This window comes from Acinonyx jubatus, chromosome E4 (genome assembly GCF_027475565.1).
Source record: "Acinonyx jubatus isolate Ajub_Pintada_27869175 chromosome E4, VMU_Ajub_asm_v1.0, whole genome shotgun sequence".
In the NCBI taxonomy this organism is placed as follows: domain Eukaryota; kingdom Metazoa; phylum Chordata; class Mammalia; order Carnivora; family Felidae; genus Acinonyx; species Acinonyx jubatus.
The window spans coordinates 48,530,876-48,546,993 of record NC_069395.1 but is presented as its reverse complement, the minus strand read 5'-3'; the positions used below and the strand labels follow the sequence as shown (position 1 = coordinate 48,546,993).

The following is a 16,118-nucleotide window of genomic DNA, read 5'->3' as shown; positions in this document are numbered from 1 at the left end:
CCACATCAGAGTGATATGATACACAGATCATTTGCTGTCTTTCTGCCGTTACCTAACTTTTATTCAATTTAGAGTGTAGTGTAAGAAATTAAATAGCATAAGGATAGAGAGAACATAAGGTAGAGCATAGATACATGCCGCATCTAGAACCAAGATAAAATCCACTGATGAGAGATTACTGATCAGTTGAGTATTCCAGGCCTGGGCCCCCTTTTGTCTCATAAAATAACCATTCATGAGGAATAATTTTCTACAACAGTATCTTATGTACTGTATTCCTTTTTATGCCAGTCATCAAGAATAGCCCCGGACATTGGGGAACCCCTCATCTCCCACACTCTGCATGTGTCTGCAAATCCCCCTTTCTCCTTTCTGTCCCTGCCTTCTACTCATCTTTTCCCACCTCTTAAAACCCTATCGCTATACCCTCTGCAACTCACAGTCCGTCATCAGCAAAATCAGCTGTTTCTTCTACCAGTTCTTTGTAGGCATCCCTTAACTTCTTGGTTTCATGAGAACCTGTAACTTCTCTGAACACACCGTCTTCTGTGAAGTCCTATCAAGGGCTGGCTGTTTTTCTTCCCACAGCCCTCATACCTCAATGCCTGTACTAGGTGTCCTTCCTCTTTTATGACTGATTCCTGTCCTCCCTCCCTAAAAAGTCCAAATCCTGAGTCTCCTCTTATAGTCATGTTCCAACCCCTAGTCATTACTTGTCATTTTTTGTTGATTTGAGCACCTGGCTCATTATCTTCAACACTACTTCAGCCCTAATTTGTGGATTAAATCTTCAGAGATGCTTCTAACACACTGGTTCTCAGTTCCTTGACCTCCTTTCCTCGAAGAATATTTTCCTCTACCCCACCTCATTGCTATAATTTCTTCTTACTCTCAGTTCCATGTGTTCTATACTCTAATCATCACCTTCTGTCTTCCAAGCTCATTACTTATTCTAACAATCCTTCAGTCCTTTTGGAACCTATTTTCCATTGATGCTGTAAGCTTTTCTGCTCCTCATACCTCTAATGTCCAATCTCCCCTCCTCAGTCTGCCTCATTTTCATAGCCATTCTACTCACCCCTTGCATACTATTCCCTTGCCCTTCTCTTACATTATCATGCTCTTTTGGTAATGGTGATGACTCCGTTAAATCCTGCCCCTCATCTATCCTGCCCTGATTCCGTGCAACGCAACGTGCCTGGACAAGACCACTCCATCATACTGACACTCTTTAAACTAATGGTTGCAATCCTCATGTAAACCCCTAATTTAGCTGCTTGGCAATCCCAAAACATGTCTTAGCTTAATTTTGTCCAGCTCTTCTGGACTGGTTCTTCTCAGTCTGTGTGTGGTGAAGGACTAGTTTTTTCTCCACTTGACTGTGAACAAAATACAATGAAGTGAATAGTTAAGAAAACTGACATTTTAAAAAGACATAAAAAACATAAGCCCGAATTTTTAATTAGATTTAACTAAAATGAAATCACGATTCAACAAATATGTGCCGAATAATCATAAGAAAAGAAGAAATAAAATTATGAAAATTATGCATGTTCATGGAAAGTGTTGCTGTACAATGAAACAAACCCATTGATCACACGAGGCACACTTCTGTTTCTGTACTGTTAAATTATTTATTGCAAACCAGTAACAAACAGTTTGCAGAACAGCATAAGACCTTGGACCGCACTTTTGAGTAGCAGGATCCAAAATGACTTCTAAAGTGATTTTTTTCACACCTCCTCTGTTCTAATCCTTTCTCTATTACCCTCTAATACTAATAGCTGGTTACTTTGCTGCTTATTTCACTGAGAAAAATTCAAGCACCCAGCAGAGAATTTATGCACACTTCATTAGCATGCACTGTGTCTGCCCATCCACCACCGATGCCTGTATTTGTCTCCTTTAACTGTGGTTGAACTACAGTTCAACCGTGGTCAGCCCCTCCAGGTGCACACGTTCCATTCCTTCTTGCCTATTCCAGGAGGAATCACTAGCAATCCTCCCCTGCTTCTTTTACAGCTTGAATTTTTTGCTCTCTACTGGATCATTCCCCATCAGTATGCTATTATTTTTCCCATTTTAAAAGCAAAAATATGCCTGTATTAACCTCACTTCTAGCTCCAATTACCACCTCTTTCTCTGCTTCCCTTCACAGCAAAAATTCTTGAAAACTTTTAAACCCATTGCCTCTAATTCCTCTCCTTTTATTGTCTCTTAAACCTCCTCCATCAGATTCTTACACCCCTCTGCCAAAATTGCTCTCTTAAGCTCACTGGTGACCCCCACGTCACTAAATCCAGTCGTCAGTTCTCAGTTCTCATACTACTCAATCTGTCAGTGACATTTCCTACAGTTGATTTGCTCCTTCCTTCTAGAACCACTTTCTCCACCTGGCTTCTCATGCTCTCCTACTTTTCTTCCTGCCTCTCTGTCAGTTCCTTCTGAGTCATCTTTGCAGATTTCTCTTCTTCTCTTTAAATCTTAACAGACGAGTGCTGCAGAGTTCAGTCCTTGGGCCTCACTTTTTTTAGGACTCTCCTCCAATCTTACGAGTTTTCTATCTCAAGACTATACTTCTCTCTTCTCTAGACCCATATATCCATCTGCCCATACACACCTACTTGGATATGTAATAGTCAACTCTAACACGCCTCACGGTGGGTCCCTAATTTCCCCTCCCAAACCTGCCAAAGGCCATCCCCCTCTCTGTTAATGATAAGTCCATTCTTCTAAGTTTCAGAGGCCATAGACTTGCGCAGCTCACTCCAGTCATTCTGGCGTTGTTATGATTCTAGAGCATATCAGCATATTCTTGCCTCAAGGCCTTGATATCCCTCTGACAGTAAATGATTCACTCTCTCTCCTCCTTTAAGTCTTCACTTACTGTCACCTGCTCTACAAGACCTACCCTGACCAACCTATTTAAAATTGCAACTGCTTCTCCTATCTCCACCCAAAACTTTGGTCTGATTAACCTGGCTCTGATTTTTTTTCCTTCATAGCCTTTACCACCTTCTAAAATGCCTTATAATTTGTTATATTTACGTATCTCTTGCCCTATGAAAACATAAGCTTTAGGGCAGGGATTTTGTATTCAATGCTGTATTATTCAGTGCTTAGAACAGTTCGTGACATAGAAGTAAATTCTCAATAAATATTTGTTCAATAAATTTTTTAAAAGGTAAATTATAAACTTTGATTCTGAATATCCGTTTCCTTAATATAAATTTGAGAGGAGATGAACCTTCTTTTCTATCTTTTCGTTTTGTATTGTAAATCTGCCCAGAACATGAGACTTAATTCCATATTTTTTTCTAAAACTGGATAATAAAAAAGGAACAAAATAATCCATAAGCTGCTTTTCCATTGTTGAATATTTGATTAATTTTTATTTATTGAGCAGTATTGTGGTTGCAAAGATGTAGTCTTATTGGTCACATCAAGGTAAATTGAGAGCTATAGTCATTTGGAACTTGACAGAAGTGATGGTTGTACAACATTTGAATGTGATAAATGTCATTGAATTATTCATTTTAAAATAGTTAATTTTAGGTTAAGTGAATTTCACCTCAATAAATTTTTTTTCCAAAAATTATAACCATAAGGGAAAGATTAACTGACATATTGCCATATTGTGATGTGAAAGTAAGAATGCCAAGAAAGATTTTACAGAGACATTTATGATTGGGCCATGTCTTTAGGGACAAATAGAAGCTCAGCTGGAGGAGAAGGAGGGAAGGATATTCCAAGTACGTATGAGGATACAAACTCAAGAAACATATCTCTTTGGCAAACTGCAAAATGTTCAGAATTCTTGGAATCAAGTTTACAAGAGGAAAAAAAATAGCTGATAGCTAGCAAGAACTGAACAATAAAGTGCCTTTTAGGCCATGCTAAAGAATTTGTATGTTATTCTGGAAATGATTTAGACCACAGAAAGGTATTTAACAGGGCAATGACATCATCAAATTTGCTTCTTAGTAAAGGAGCTCCAGGGGGCGTCTGGGTGGCTCAGTCAGTGAAGCATCTGACTCTTGATTCCAGATCAGGTCATGACCTCAGCATCCTAAGATTGAGCCCTGTGTTGGGCTCCATGCTGAGCATCGAGTCTGCTTAAGATTCTGTCTTTCCTTCTCAGTTAGTCCCTCCCCCACTCACATTCTCTCTCTCTCTCTCTCTCTCTCTCTCTCTCTCTCTCTCTCTCAAAAAATTAAAATAAAGAAAAAAAAAGTAACTCTGTTGATCATGTGGAAAGTAGATTGAAAGGGATTGGAAGGAAATAAATGAGTGAAGATTACTGCCATAGACTGGGTCAGGGATGATGAAAGGATAATGAATATACGAAGCAGATACAGAAACAGTTTAACGCTCTGAGACAGGTATGTTCTACCAGTAAGTTGAAAAAACTGGATTAAGTCTCTACCAAAAGAAAATGTAAAGCCATTGCTGTACCTGCTACTTAAGTGATAAACTTAATATGTTGTTAATTTCATTACAGGAAAAGATTAGAGACCCATTTTTTTTGTGGAAGGACCAGAGTATGCTGTCACCCTTCTACCTTTCACCCACACTATCATGAGAAGTATAACACTTCTCCTTGGAATTTCAAATTGAAGATTTAGAATTCATTGAAACAAGGAGTTTAAGGAATTTCCTGCTAAAATTATCTAAAGATGCTGTTTAAAACCTTCATCAACTAATCACCAGGGTGTTGACTGCTGTGTTCAAAAGATAATTAAGAGGTTCCATAAAGATTTAAACTGAATCCTAGGCCAGGCACTGCTGGAATGTGGGAGGACTATATTAGTCTAGTACCACTCATGTATTCAGTGTGTGGGATCTTTTAGTGCTCTCTCTTAACTCTGCATGTTTCCTGTCAGAAACGGGAACACGTCTGCTTGGGGGATATACATGGGAAGAGTGTTAAACACACTCCTTACCAATTTGAGACTATAACAGAAGGGTAGGTCTGGGAAGAATGCTGAAAGAGAATTCTGCCAGGAGTATCACCTTGAGAAATGACTCGTTGGTTCAGTAAATTGCTTCATGCAAATTGTGCCAAACAGACGCTGCTGATGTGTTATGAAATATACTTCCCTGCCCGGATGCCAGAAAAGGCCCCAGCTGGCTTGGCACCACCCCAGTTCAAAGAGGGCGTAGGAGGCCATTTGAATTCCATTTTGCTCCAAGAGATAAGGCCAAGTAAACGAGAGATTAGGGAGCTGAGGGAAGTGGCAGAGAGGACAATCGTGAACCCTTCAAGGTACAGCCAGTATAAAAATACAGAAGAAAGCTGAATTTGTGATTCCTTTCTTTCGGCAAAACCAAGTCATTAGGAAGAATAATTCCTATTATTCAGTTTCTACTTTCTGTATTTGCAATTTTTAAAGCTAGGAGCTAGCATATAAGCAGCAAGGTAGTAATAATGCAATTTTAAAATGTTTTAGAATATCTTTACTGCTTTTGAAAAGCAATATTTACACTCAGATATATTGATGAAAATAACACTTAAGGCTTTGTGCAAACGGCTAAAAAAATAGCTAAAAAATCAACTATTATTTGTCCTCTGGTAAACTACCCATAGCATATTTCATTCAGAATCATTTTCAGGTTATTCAGCAGATACATAATGTGCCCCTATATATGCATTCATTAGTTAGGAGTTACAAAGAATAAAACACTGTTCCTTCCTCTTTCTCCCCCATATCAAATTCAGTTGTGGAAATAAGACAAATAAGTTTTTAAAGTTTTTTTAATGTTTATTAATTTTTGACAGAGAGACCAGAATGTGAGCAGGAGAGGAGCAGAAAGAGAGGGAGACAGAGAATCTGAAGCAGGCTCCAGGCTCTGAGCTGTCAGCACAGTACCCCACACGGGGCTCAAACCCACAAACCGTGAGATCATGACCTGAGCCAGAGTCAGACACTTAACTGACTGAGCCACCCACGGGCCCCAATTTTTAAATATCATTTGATAAAATAGCACAAGTAAATGGGGGTAGAATGAAAGAAAGAAATTCATTTACTCTAAAGGACTGTAATCTGTGTCATTAAAATGCTATTGGCAATGGGTAATTACCAAAGGAAGCTTAAGAAAGAAAGGGATATGATCAAAGCTATGTGTTACGAATATTAATCTGTGGAATGTCTTGGAGGGAGAAGTAGGAAGAAGACAGACCCATAAAGTAACTACCATTCCTCTGGTCTAAAAGCTGGAATAGTTTCCCACTGCTTCCTGAATTATGCATGACCTGGTATTAAACCCCTCCCAATGCAATCATAATAAATTTTGGTTTTCTGTGTTCTACCACACTTCTAGAGGCTCTAGCTAAATTGGCCTTCTTCCTGTTCCAAAACAAAACAAAAGTTGTATGTTTACAATTTCTTGGCCAGTTTTTTCCTTTGCCTGATGTGGCCCCCATCTCTAGGTATCAAATATTCATTCATTCATTTGTGGGCTGGAGCTATTTTAGGGCTTGGCCATTGACTGGTAGGTACAAGCTGTTGACTTACAGCTTACAGAATTAGTCGTTCAAATGCATAATTATAATTCAGTGTAACAGGTGCGGTGACAGAGCCAGAAGATGCTGTTGGAGGAACCTTGAGGAGGTGTACCTTACCCTCCTCTTAGGGACTTGGTAGAAGGGAGGATTTCTGGAGGAGGTAATGCCTGTCCTAAGCCTTAGGGTGACTAGGAGTTTGCTTGGCAGGTGTAGATAAGAAAGTAAGGAAAGATATTTCAGGCTGAGAGAACCAACTAAGCAAAAGCGCTGAACTACAAAATAGGGAATATATTAGGGAAGTGTAAGCAATTTGGTATTCCTAGAATGTAAAATCTGCATGAAGCTGGACACTCAGACAGTGGCCAGATTGTGGGAAGCCTGGTATACTGCCTTAGGGAGTTTGCACTTACTCTATAAGGTAGTAGTATTAAAACACTCTTTTAGCAGAATCCTTTCCTGGTGGAAAAGCTTATGCAGAAGCCCTATATGACAGATAAATTTGGAATTATGTGCCCCAGAAATGCTTTCTTTTGCTGTTAGCATTATCTTGGTTTCCTGTACTTGACTATTTAATGTGTGTGTACTCTGACTGACATGGAAATTAATTCCTATGTAATTCTAAACAAAATGAAAGGTGATTTGGCAGACAACGTAGAGGTATATGTTACGCATATAATGTTTTCTAAGTAACCTGATTTGTTTGTCCCATGTTGCTCTTCATTGCCATGGATGATTTGGAACTAACAAAGAGGACTGAGAGTCAGAGATTCAGTTTGACTTTGTTATTAACATATCTTAGATACCTGAGAAGCCATTTACTCCTTACTGTGTTCTCCTTTCTCTTTGTAAAATGGAATGAATGAAAGCACTTACCCACCCACCTGCCTCCCCTGAGGAAAAAGAGCACTCAGAAGCACAGTATAAGGACGAAGAGGTGAAAAGAAAAAGTCCTCTAATTTTTTTTGGAACTAGGAAGAGATATAATATTTAAGGACTAATTCAGTGTCCTAAACAAGCAAGTGTGAACCAGTCAACTAAATTAGGGCAATCAGAAAGGACAAAATTGCTTTCCTAAAATTGACTTTGTAAAACTGATCTCTCTGGCTGTGTTCTGAGACTTGTGAACTCCAGCTTAGTTCATTTGAAGATACTTGGAATATGATCCCTCTAATTTTCAAAGAGTAGATCAATATGTTTTAAAAATTATTTTAGGTAAGGATCAATCGATAGTGCTGTAAAAGTAAAATATTGTTAAGATATGCAGGTTTAGAATAAAAGTCAACACTATTCTCCCTCAAATCCTGAATGAGAGGTAAAAATGCCCTAACCTTTCAGAGTGTTACTGATGTGGAAATGTTGGGGTTTGGAGCCTACGGCCAATAAAGAATTGTTGAGAGGTCTTAGGTGCAAAAAGGCGGTTTTATTAAAGCCTGGGGACAGGACCTCTGGGTAGAAAGCTGCACTGGGGTTGTGACGGGTGACTGATTATATTCCTTCAGGTTGGGAGTGGGTTCGGGACAGCACAGGCCTCCAAGGTATTTTGGAAACAAGGTTTCGAGGATCCTGAGGGACCAGCTATCGTTAGGAAAAGGTCATTTATGACTGTTTAGTAAAAGCTCAGTCACGAGACCCTTCAGATGTGTATCAGTGGGCCGAATGCTTAGAGGATGATTGCCAACCTATATCTTGGGGGGTGGAGATAAAGGAAGTTTCCAAAGGAATTTTTGTATGTTAAAGTAGCCTTACGGGATCCTAGAAGTTGGTATAATGCTAAGCTGAGATTGCCTTTTGCCTCTTAGCAAAGTGTCATCATCGAGGCAGCTGAGTTTCTAAAGGAATGTCACTCTGCCTGTCTCAGTGGACTGTAAGTTGTTTTGTTTTGTTTAAGTTTATTTATTTATTTGGAGATAGAAAAAGAGAGAGAGAGTGTGTGCGCTCAAGTGGGGAAAGGGCAGAGAGAGAGAGGAAGAGAGAGAATCCCAAGCAGGCTCCACGTGGGGCTCCATCAGACACCATGAGATCAGGACCTGAGGCAAAATCAAGAGTCAGACGCTTAACTGACAGAGCCACTCGGGTGCCCCAATGGACTGTAAGTTGTAAGGATATTTGATGTTTTTTCTTTTGCCTCTGTTTCCCACATCAGTACTTTGAATGGAATTTTCAATCATAGTTTAAGTTTCAAGAGTGGGAAATGAAGACTCTAAATGAAAACTTTGAGAAAATAGTTGTGTGAGTGAATTTTAGGCCCATATAAGAAGTTTGATATATTTTATTTTTCTCTTCCTTAGTTATGTTAGAGACAAAGTATGTGATAGTAGAAGCCATTTCTTTCTTTTTCCTGGATATGGCCTTTATAAATTTCTACAGAAAAGATCATAATGGGTCATTCCTTCCTAAAATATAAAAACAACTACTGTCTTTTTTCTGTGAGGCTTAGGCCTTCATTATTTCAGGTAACAAGTATTTTTAGAGCTAGAACAAAAATAGTTGTGTTTATTTATGTTCATCTCTTTGTTCAAAGACTCAAACTATTTTTCCCCATTCTATCCTGCTTTGAAGGCAAGTAGAGGACACATCTTTGCCTTTCTTACTCAGAGGAAGTTATCTGACTTCTTGGTACTGCTACTCTTTTAATTATTTAAGTAGAGATAATTAATTTCCATCCTGAAAGGGATGGATGGATGATTTAGATTACGGTCCGTAAAGTCTTATATTATAGAGGACTTTTGACTTTTGGAAGAGCTCATGTCCTTATTGATGAAATTATTTGGTCTCCCCTTATTTTTTTAGAATTTTTCTTAATTCTGCCTTGTGGTTTCCCGATGCCATAGTTTTATGGTCATGAGGGAATGGGGTACTTGGGGTCCTTTAAAGAGTGTTCAGACTTTTAGTTCCTATGAAGACATTAGGACTTTGCTCTTCAGATTCTCAGTAACACAGAGAGTTTCCCTTGCTGTCATCCCTTTGACCCCAGGCAGAGGAGTTGGGTTACCGAGGTGAGGCAGAAGGCATATAAAGTTAAGCATATAAAGTTAAGCCTGTATCTATCCCGACTCGGCTGGATCAGTTGATGTGTCCACTGTAATCATTTGGAGAAATAAATTATTCCTCACCTGTAAAAAGGGATGATGATAATAATGTCTCCCTCATAATGTCACACAGGTAAATCCCTTAGCTTTGCACAAAGTAAGAGCTCAATGCTAATCATTATTACTGAATTTTGTTGAAATTTCAGTTTTGGAGCCAGACGAAATTAGAAACTGTGCTCAATTACTGACGTGTTTTGCCAAACTATTTAAGATGTTACCAATATTATTGTTGATTCTGATAAAGGTTCCTGGTAAAATATCTTTGTGAAAAAGCTTTTGCCCTCTGCCAGTAAACAAAAATGATTTGATCTTTTAGCATATTACCAAAAAAAAGGGGGGCGGGGGGACTTGGAGTCATCCTGTAACTCTACAATGATGACCTGTGAGTACGTTTTAAAACAGTTATTGGTATTAGAGATCTTTTGTACCTTTCATAGTTCTTATTCCACATATGCAAACAACACTTGATAGATCCCTGAAATTAGGCCAGAAAGAAAATTTTTAGGGTTTTAATAATGAATCTCACTTTTAGAAGAAAATATGCCATTTGATATAGGCATCTATGCAAGTTTCCAGTGAAATGTGTTTTATTAACTGTCTCTAAATGCTAAATTGCAAAATTGAAGAAAATCTGGTGATTTTACTATTTTTATCTAACAAAACCTTCTTTAAATTGAGTTTTGGAGCTAATTCTTTCTGGCTGGCTTTTATTTCTGTTTACCTTATTGAGCATTGGTCAGAAGAATTGGAGCTTGTGAACTATCTTCTGATAATAAAAGAGTCTTTGTGTGGGTGTTTTGTTTTCTGAGCACCCAAAACAGGTACACACCTGGATATGACTTGTGCGGACTTCAGGTAAAGCTCATTTACATACTCACCTTTCCTGATCTTTCAGGTTCCTTTTTAAAGAAAAACTTCCTCACAAGGGGTGGGTAATGTCTTACAGTTGGAAATACTTGCTTTCTACATTTTGCCTACTTTGCTCTAATGATTATGAACTCCTATCTTTATTAGCTAAAAATATTCAGCGTGAAGGTAGCTATGGCAAGTTCACTATTGAGTTTCGCGTCTTTTGTCTTTTGGTTAACTAGATACCTGTGGAGGGAGGACAGGAGCAGCAGACAGATTCCACCAAAGGGCGATGCCTGAGGAGAACCGTCAGTGTCCCTTCCGAGGGCCAGTTTCCTGAGTACCCACCAGAGGGCGCCACTAAACTGGGTAAGCTAGTAAAAGGAAACTATTCCCAGCTTTTATCCGGTAGTTTATGGGCTTGTTATTGAGTGTTAGAATAACACAAAACATCCAGCTTTTCCTGTTCAGTGAGCGTGTTGAAATTCAGTATGTTCACACAGAGTTAGTGGTCATTAGAAAGTTCTGTTTTTTGCTACCAAGTGGCAACAAAGTTATTTTACAGAGCTAAAATTTATCTGAGTGCTAGGACCACAGGCCTAGGCAGAATGTTGTTTCTGAGTTTACTCCTTGGCTTCACATTTTGAAAGAGCCTTAAGTGATCTTTTTGAAGCACTGAGATTCATTGGGGAGCCAGTATTGTGTGGAACCTTGGTGTTGAGTGGTTTGTGTCCTGTTCACACAGCTACTGATGTTGCCTTATGTAATGTCGGATCAGGCTAATTTAGCTGAGCTAATTTTACATGTCCCACGTAAGTTATATTCATGGTTGGAGTGGGTGACAGTAGGGAGAAATGGAAAAAAGAAACTCGCTTGAGTTGTTATGCACAGAAGAATTACTGTCAATATCAAAACAACTCTTGCCCTGTTTCCTACCAAGTGTATTCTGTTTGATGTTTTGTGTGCTTACCAGTAGATATGTAGATTATTAGACAGGTCAGGTGATTCTAAGGAAACATAATTAAGATGATATAAAATAACAAAAGAATGTGAAAAGTAGGGAATGCTTTGGTGCTTTGTATTGTTGTATTATTATTTGCTTAGTGAACCTAGACGTTAAGTCATAGGCATTTGATGGGTAGATATACAGAATCATTTCTTGTCTCTATGTTGTGCAATATGGATAATTCTGTGATTTTGGTTGTATTTTTGAAAATCAGGATTTGGTTTTTTGGTTTGTTTTTGCCTTTTTCTTCATTTCTCTTCATTTTCTACATGGAACTCAGAATTCTTGCTCAGAATCTGGATCCTTTATTTATCGTTATTTTTTTTTAATCCTGTAACAGTTGTTGCTTTTCTAAAAATTAGGTGAGCAAACACTTTTCTTCAAGGAGTCACACTTGAAGAAATCAAGATTTCCTTTCATCTTATTTCCACTGTACTTCTTTAGCATGTGTTCAAACCAGTTTAAATGTGAGCCTAAATTACATTGCAAACCTGTCTGGGTGTAACCATTTTATAGTTTATTTATATTTCACGTACAGGTCCTATGTGGCTTGGACTGGCTCAGCGTCACCTTCTTCAGCCTCTTGCTGTCGTTATTTGTAATGTTATGTTGATGACTGTCTTTGCCATTTCTCCATGAACCTTTGGCTGTTCAAGCTTTGACCTACAAAAGTCACTTAATTTTGAAGAAGTGTAATCACAGTCTCAAATGTTATTACAATTTTATAGAAGAGAAAACTATATAATAATTCTTAAAAAGTCTCCACCATTCCAGGTTCTGATCCCAAAGATAAACTCAGATGAGTGGCCAAGGTGTCTAGTTCAGAGCCAACCCTCTACCTCTGCCCTTGACTACAAGTGTGGTAGCCATCTAGACTCATGGCGTCCATAATCATTTTCGGAGTGGATGTCCTCAATTAGCACTGAAAGCTATTGCTTATAAGCACCAGAGGGGAAAAGGCTACTTTTACAGTCATTCTTCCTTACCTTTCTGTTTAATGTTGAATTAGATAATTATTCTGTTCTGTTTTTGTCTCCTAGTGATTTGTCTTTAGGCAAAATTTTCTGCTGTCAAATAGTTAACTGAGTGATTGCTGTATATGTAACATTCTGTGCCAATCACTAAGAATGAAAAAAGATGTAAGATAAGATTTCTGCCTTTAGAAGATTCTTATGTAGTTAAGAAGATAGATTATTGATGACTAATCACAGTACATGTTATTACTGTGACATATTATATTGTGTGGCTTTTATTTTTTGTTTTTTAAAAACCTTTCATTTATGCAGCAAATAGTTACTGAGTGAAAACTATGTGCCAGATGCTGGTCTAGGCCCTCAAAATATAGCAGTGAAAAATTAGGCAAAAATGTGTCCTTTTGTGGAGCTTACATTCTGTTGAGGAGTGACAGACACTAAGCAAGAGTAATAAATGGACTATCTACTGTGCTAGATGATGATAAGTACAAAGAAAAAAATAAAGTAGGGAATGGGGATGGGAATGGCAAGGAAGTGTAATTTTAGCTATGGTGACCAAGGAATGCCTCTTGTTGAGTGACATTTGAGTACAGATCTGATAAAATAATGACTGTTAAGCATATAGATACTTGACAGTGAGAGGTTCCACCCAGAGGAATGGCTGGCATAATGCAGGGCTATGCTTGGGCTGTTGTAGGAGCAGCACACGTGCCAGTGAGGCTGACACGGATGAGCAGGGGGAGAGTGGTAGGAGATGACATCACTGAGCCCTTTGGCAAGCAGGTCACGATGGTCTTGTGGGTCATCATAAGGGCGTTGGCTTCTACTCTGTGAGATGGGGAACCCTTGACTTCCAACCGAATCTGCTTGTTGGATTGGATATGGGAAGTAAGAAACAGAAGAGTGAAGGATTTTGGTTAGAGCAGCTAGAGGAATCAGGTTGTTATTTTTTTTAATGGGAAAGACTGGGAGAAACCCACTTGAAAGTGGGATTGACTGGGAGTTCAATTTTGGACGTACTGAGTTTGAGAGTCTTGTTAGACACCCAAGTGGAAATATGTGAGTCTGGAAATCAAGAGAGGGAGGTACGGATTGGACACAGAAATGCAGTCCTTTGGGGGCACCTGGGTGGCTCAGTTGGTTAAGGGTCTGACTCTTGATTTTGACTCAGATTATAATCTCACGGTTTGTGAGACCGAGTACTGCATCAGGCTCTGTGCTGACATCGTAGACTCTGCTTAGGATTCTTGCTGTCCCTCTCTCTCTGCCCCACCCCACCCCCAAAATAAATAAGTAAGTGTAAAAAAAAAAAGAAAAAAAGAAGGAAATTGTAGACCTTTAGCAAATAGATGGTATTCACAACCATGAAGTTCAATGAAATCACCAGGGAAATGGGTGTAGGTAGAAGAGAGAAGTCCAAGACTCAGCCCTGGAACAACACTTAGAGGTTAGGAAGATGAGGAGGCCCTGGCAAATGACAGGCCAGAAAGGAAGAATGAAAATCCAGAATTTTGCCTCCAAATAAGGCAGCTGAGTCAAGTGTGAATGGGGAAACCCTTCTGGTTTTACATGGTTCTTACACTTGGCAAACTAGATTCTCTTTATTCTTCTCCAGTAGAGGAATCCCAAACACTGATCAGTTTGTGCAGATACCATGTAAAATCATGGTATACATTTTGATTTCAGGTATGAGGTCGTCATCTATGGAGAAATGCCCACTCGTGGAAAACATGCGCTTTTTACTCTACTGCAGAGAATGTAGGACAGAAAGGAGCTCTCTGAATGTACAGGGTCTGTGAAGAATTTATGGTGGCTTCCAGCTTACTGTGCGTCACAGATTTCAGACTGGTTAAAAAACTTGTGAATGTAAAAGGATGGGAAGGCCCATATTTGTGTCTCACACCTAGTTTAACATGAGCACATTTACGCTGATGAGAACCTAATAGATGTCAAAAAGTTAGCAAAAAAACAAAAGTGTGCATGGGTATGGAGCAGCAGAGTGGGAAGTGGCCAGCAGAGAAAGTACTTCTCACTCGGTACTTCTCCGACTCTCGCATTCAGCACTTTACAGATCACCCAAGATACTAAAATGTATATGTGCACTGGCATTTGAGTCCGGTTTTGATACACCAAATTCTTGCCCACTGAAACCGCGACGTTTTCTTAAGGCATATGAACATCGCGTCTAAAGCACCCGTCTCCAGATTTAGAAAACCTAGAAAAAACTACTTACCCCTGGTGACAATATCCAGATTTTAATTTATTCATCAAAAAAGGAGTTTTCAAATTCAAACAATGCAAAGCAATGATTTGCTGAATTTTCAGAAGGAAATGATTTCTTCTGACAGTAGGGTCTTTGCATACTGACAATATCGGGAGGTGTGTAAATCAACCGCATGAGCTAGAACTAGTAAATATTTGATTTTCAAGATTAATTTTCAATATTAAAGGTAACCTACATGAATTCAACTTTAAAAAGCCGTCAAATACCATCAAATAAGAACAGTGTGAAGTAGGGGGAAGGGGAAAGCTGAGCGGGAGACAGCATTTTTGTGAAGTGTACATTTATGGAAGGAAGTTGTCTACCCCTGCATGTTGTCTACTGCCTGGCTGGTGGAGGGCACAGCAGTGAATCGGGAACTCCGTCCGTTCTGTTTGTAGCATTTCTCGGACAGATTCAAAGCCTTACAAGTGGTGACTGAAAGCTGCAGAGCCTCATGCCTCTATTTTGTTATACTATGATAAAAGCTTATAGTTACCCTATGGTCTTACTTACAGAATCTCTGGATTTTTAAAAACCTGTGCCTGTGATAAGTAAGTCTGTTTCATTATCATGAAGTCCTCAAAACCCAGAAGCATTTGATAGATATACCTATAATTATAATTTAACATAGTATGTCTTTCATACATAGTACCAAACTTTGGGAAAGAATGTATGAAAAATCTTGTAGGGGCAAAGTTAGCTGTCCAAAATTTTAGTATTTATGTAAATGAAGGAGTCAAAAAATTTAACATGCTTCACCAAAGAAAGGAACCAAATTGAAAAATCTTTGGGGAACAGCCAACCTTCTGTCTACGGAGTGCTAAGTTTATTAACCTAAGTGATAAAAATTTAGGAAACTTTGAAGAAAATTACAATTAAAGCAGAATATCCTCTCCAAGTCATTTATAAAATTATTATAAAAGTTAACTCTTTTAATCAAAATTATCAGAGGCTACTGATTGTTCAAACCTTAGCTTCAACCCTGACCTTCTCTGTTAAAGTAGCCTGAGGCCTAACTCTATGTATAAGCTAATAATGACTCTCTCTTTATTTGCAAGACATTATAAGAAGTATCTAGGTAACTTACGAGGTATTTTCAAGGTGCTAAAATCTTCTATAAATATACAGGGTGGTAATAATAATATTGAAAGAAGGATATGTGAGTAATGAAGATTTTATATTACCAAAAAATTCCTTCCATTTTTCAAGTAATGGAATAAAAAATTCTAAGTAATTCCTATGTATGATAATATTCAATATTTAGATCAGCTAATATTAAACATATATGAAATATATAATTTATATAATATTAAATAGCATATATATATTTATAAAATCAACAGAAGCAGATCTTGTGCTTTAAAGTAACATAAGTTGACTAATATTAAACATTTATATATATTATATGTATATAATATATAATAGGGCATAA

General features: G+C 38.3%; 1 protein-coding gene across 11 annotated transcripts in view; it reads left to right on the top strand.

Moving 5' to 3' along the window:
- Positions 1-16,118, top strand: part of RASAL2 (RAS protein activator like 2) — a 353,917-nt gene that overhangs the window by 180,627 nt on the left and 157,172 nt on the right. For all 11 annotated transcript variants that reach the window (XM_027074299.2, XM_053209013.1, XM_053209015.1 and 8 more), the window contains exon 3: positions 10,686-10,812. In XM_027074299.2, coding sequence (XP_026930100.1) covers positions 10,686-10,812 — 127 coding nt within the window. The remainder of the gene's footprint in view (positions 1-10,685; positions 10,813-16,118) is intronic.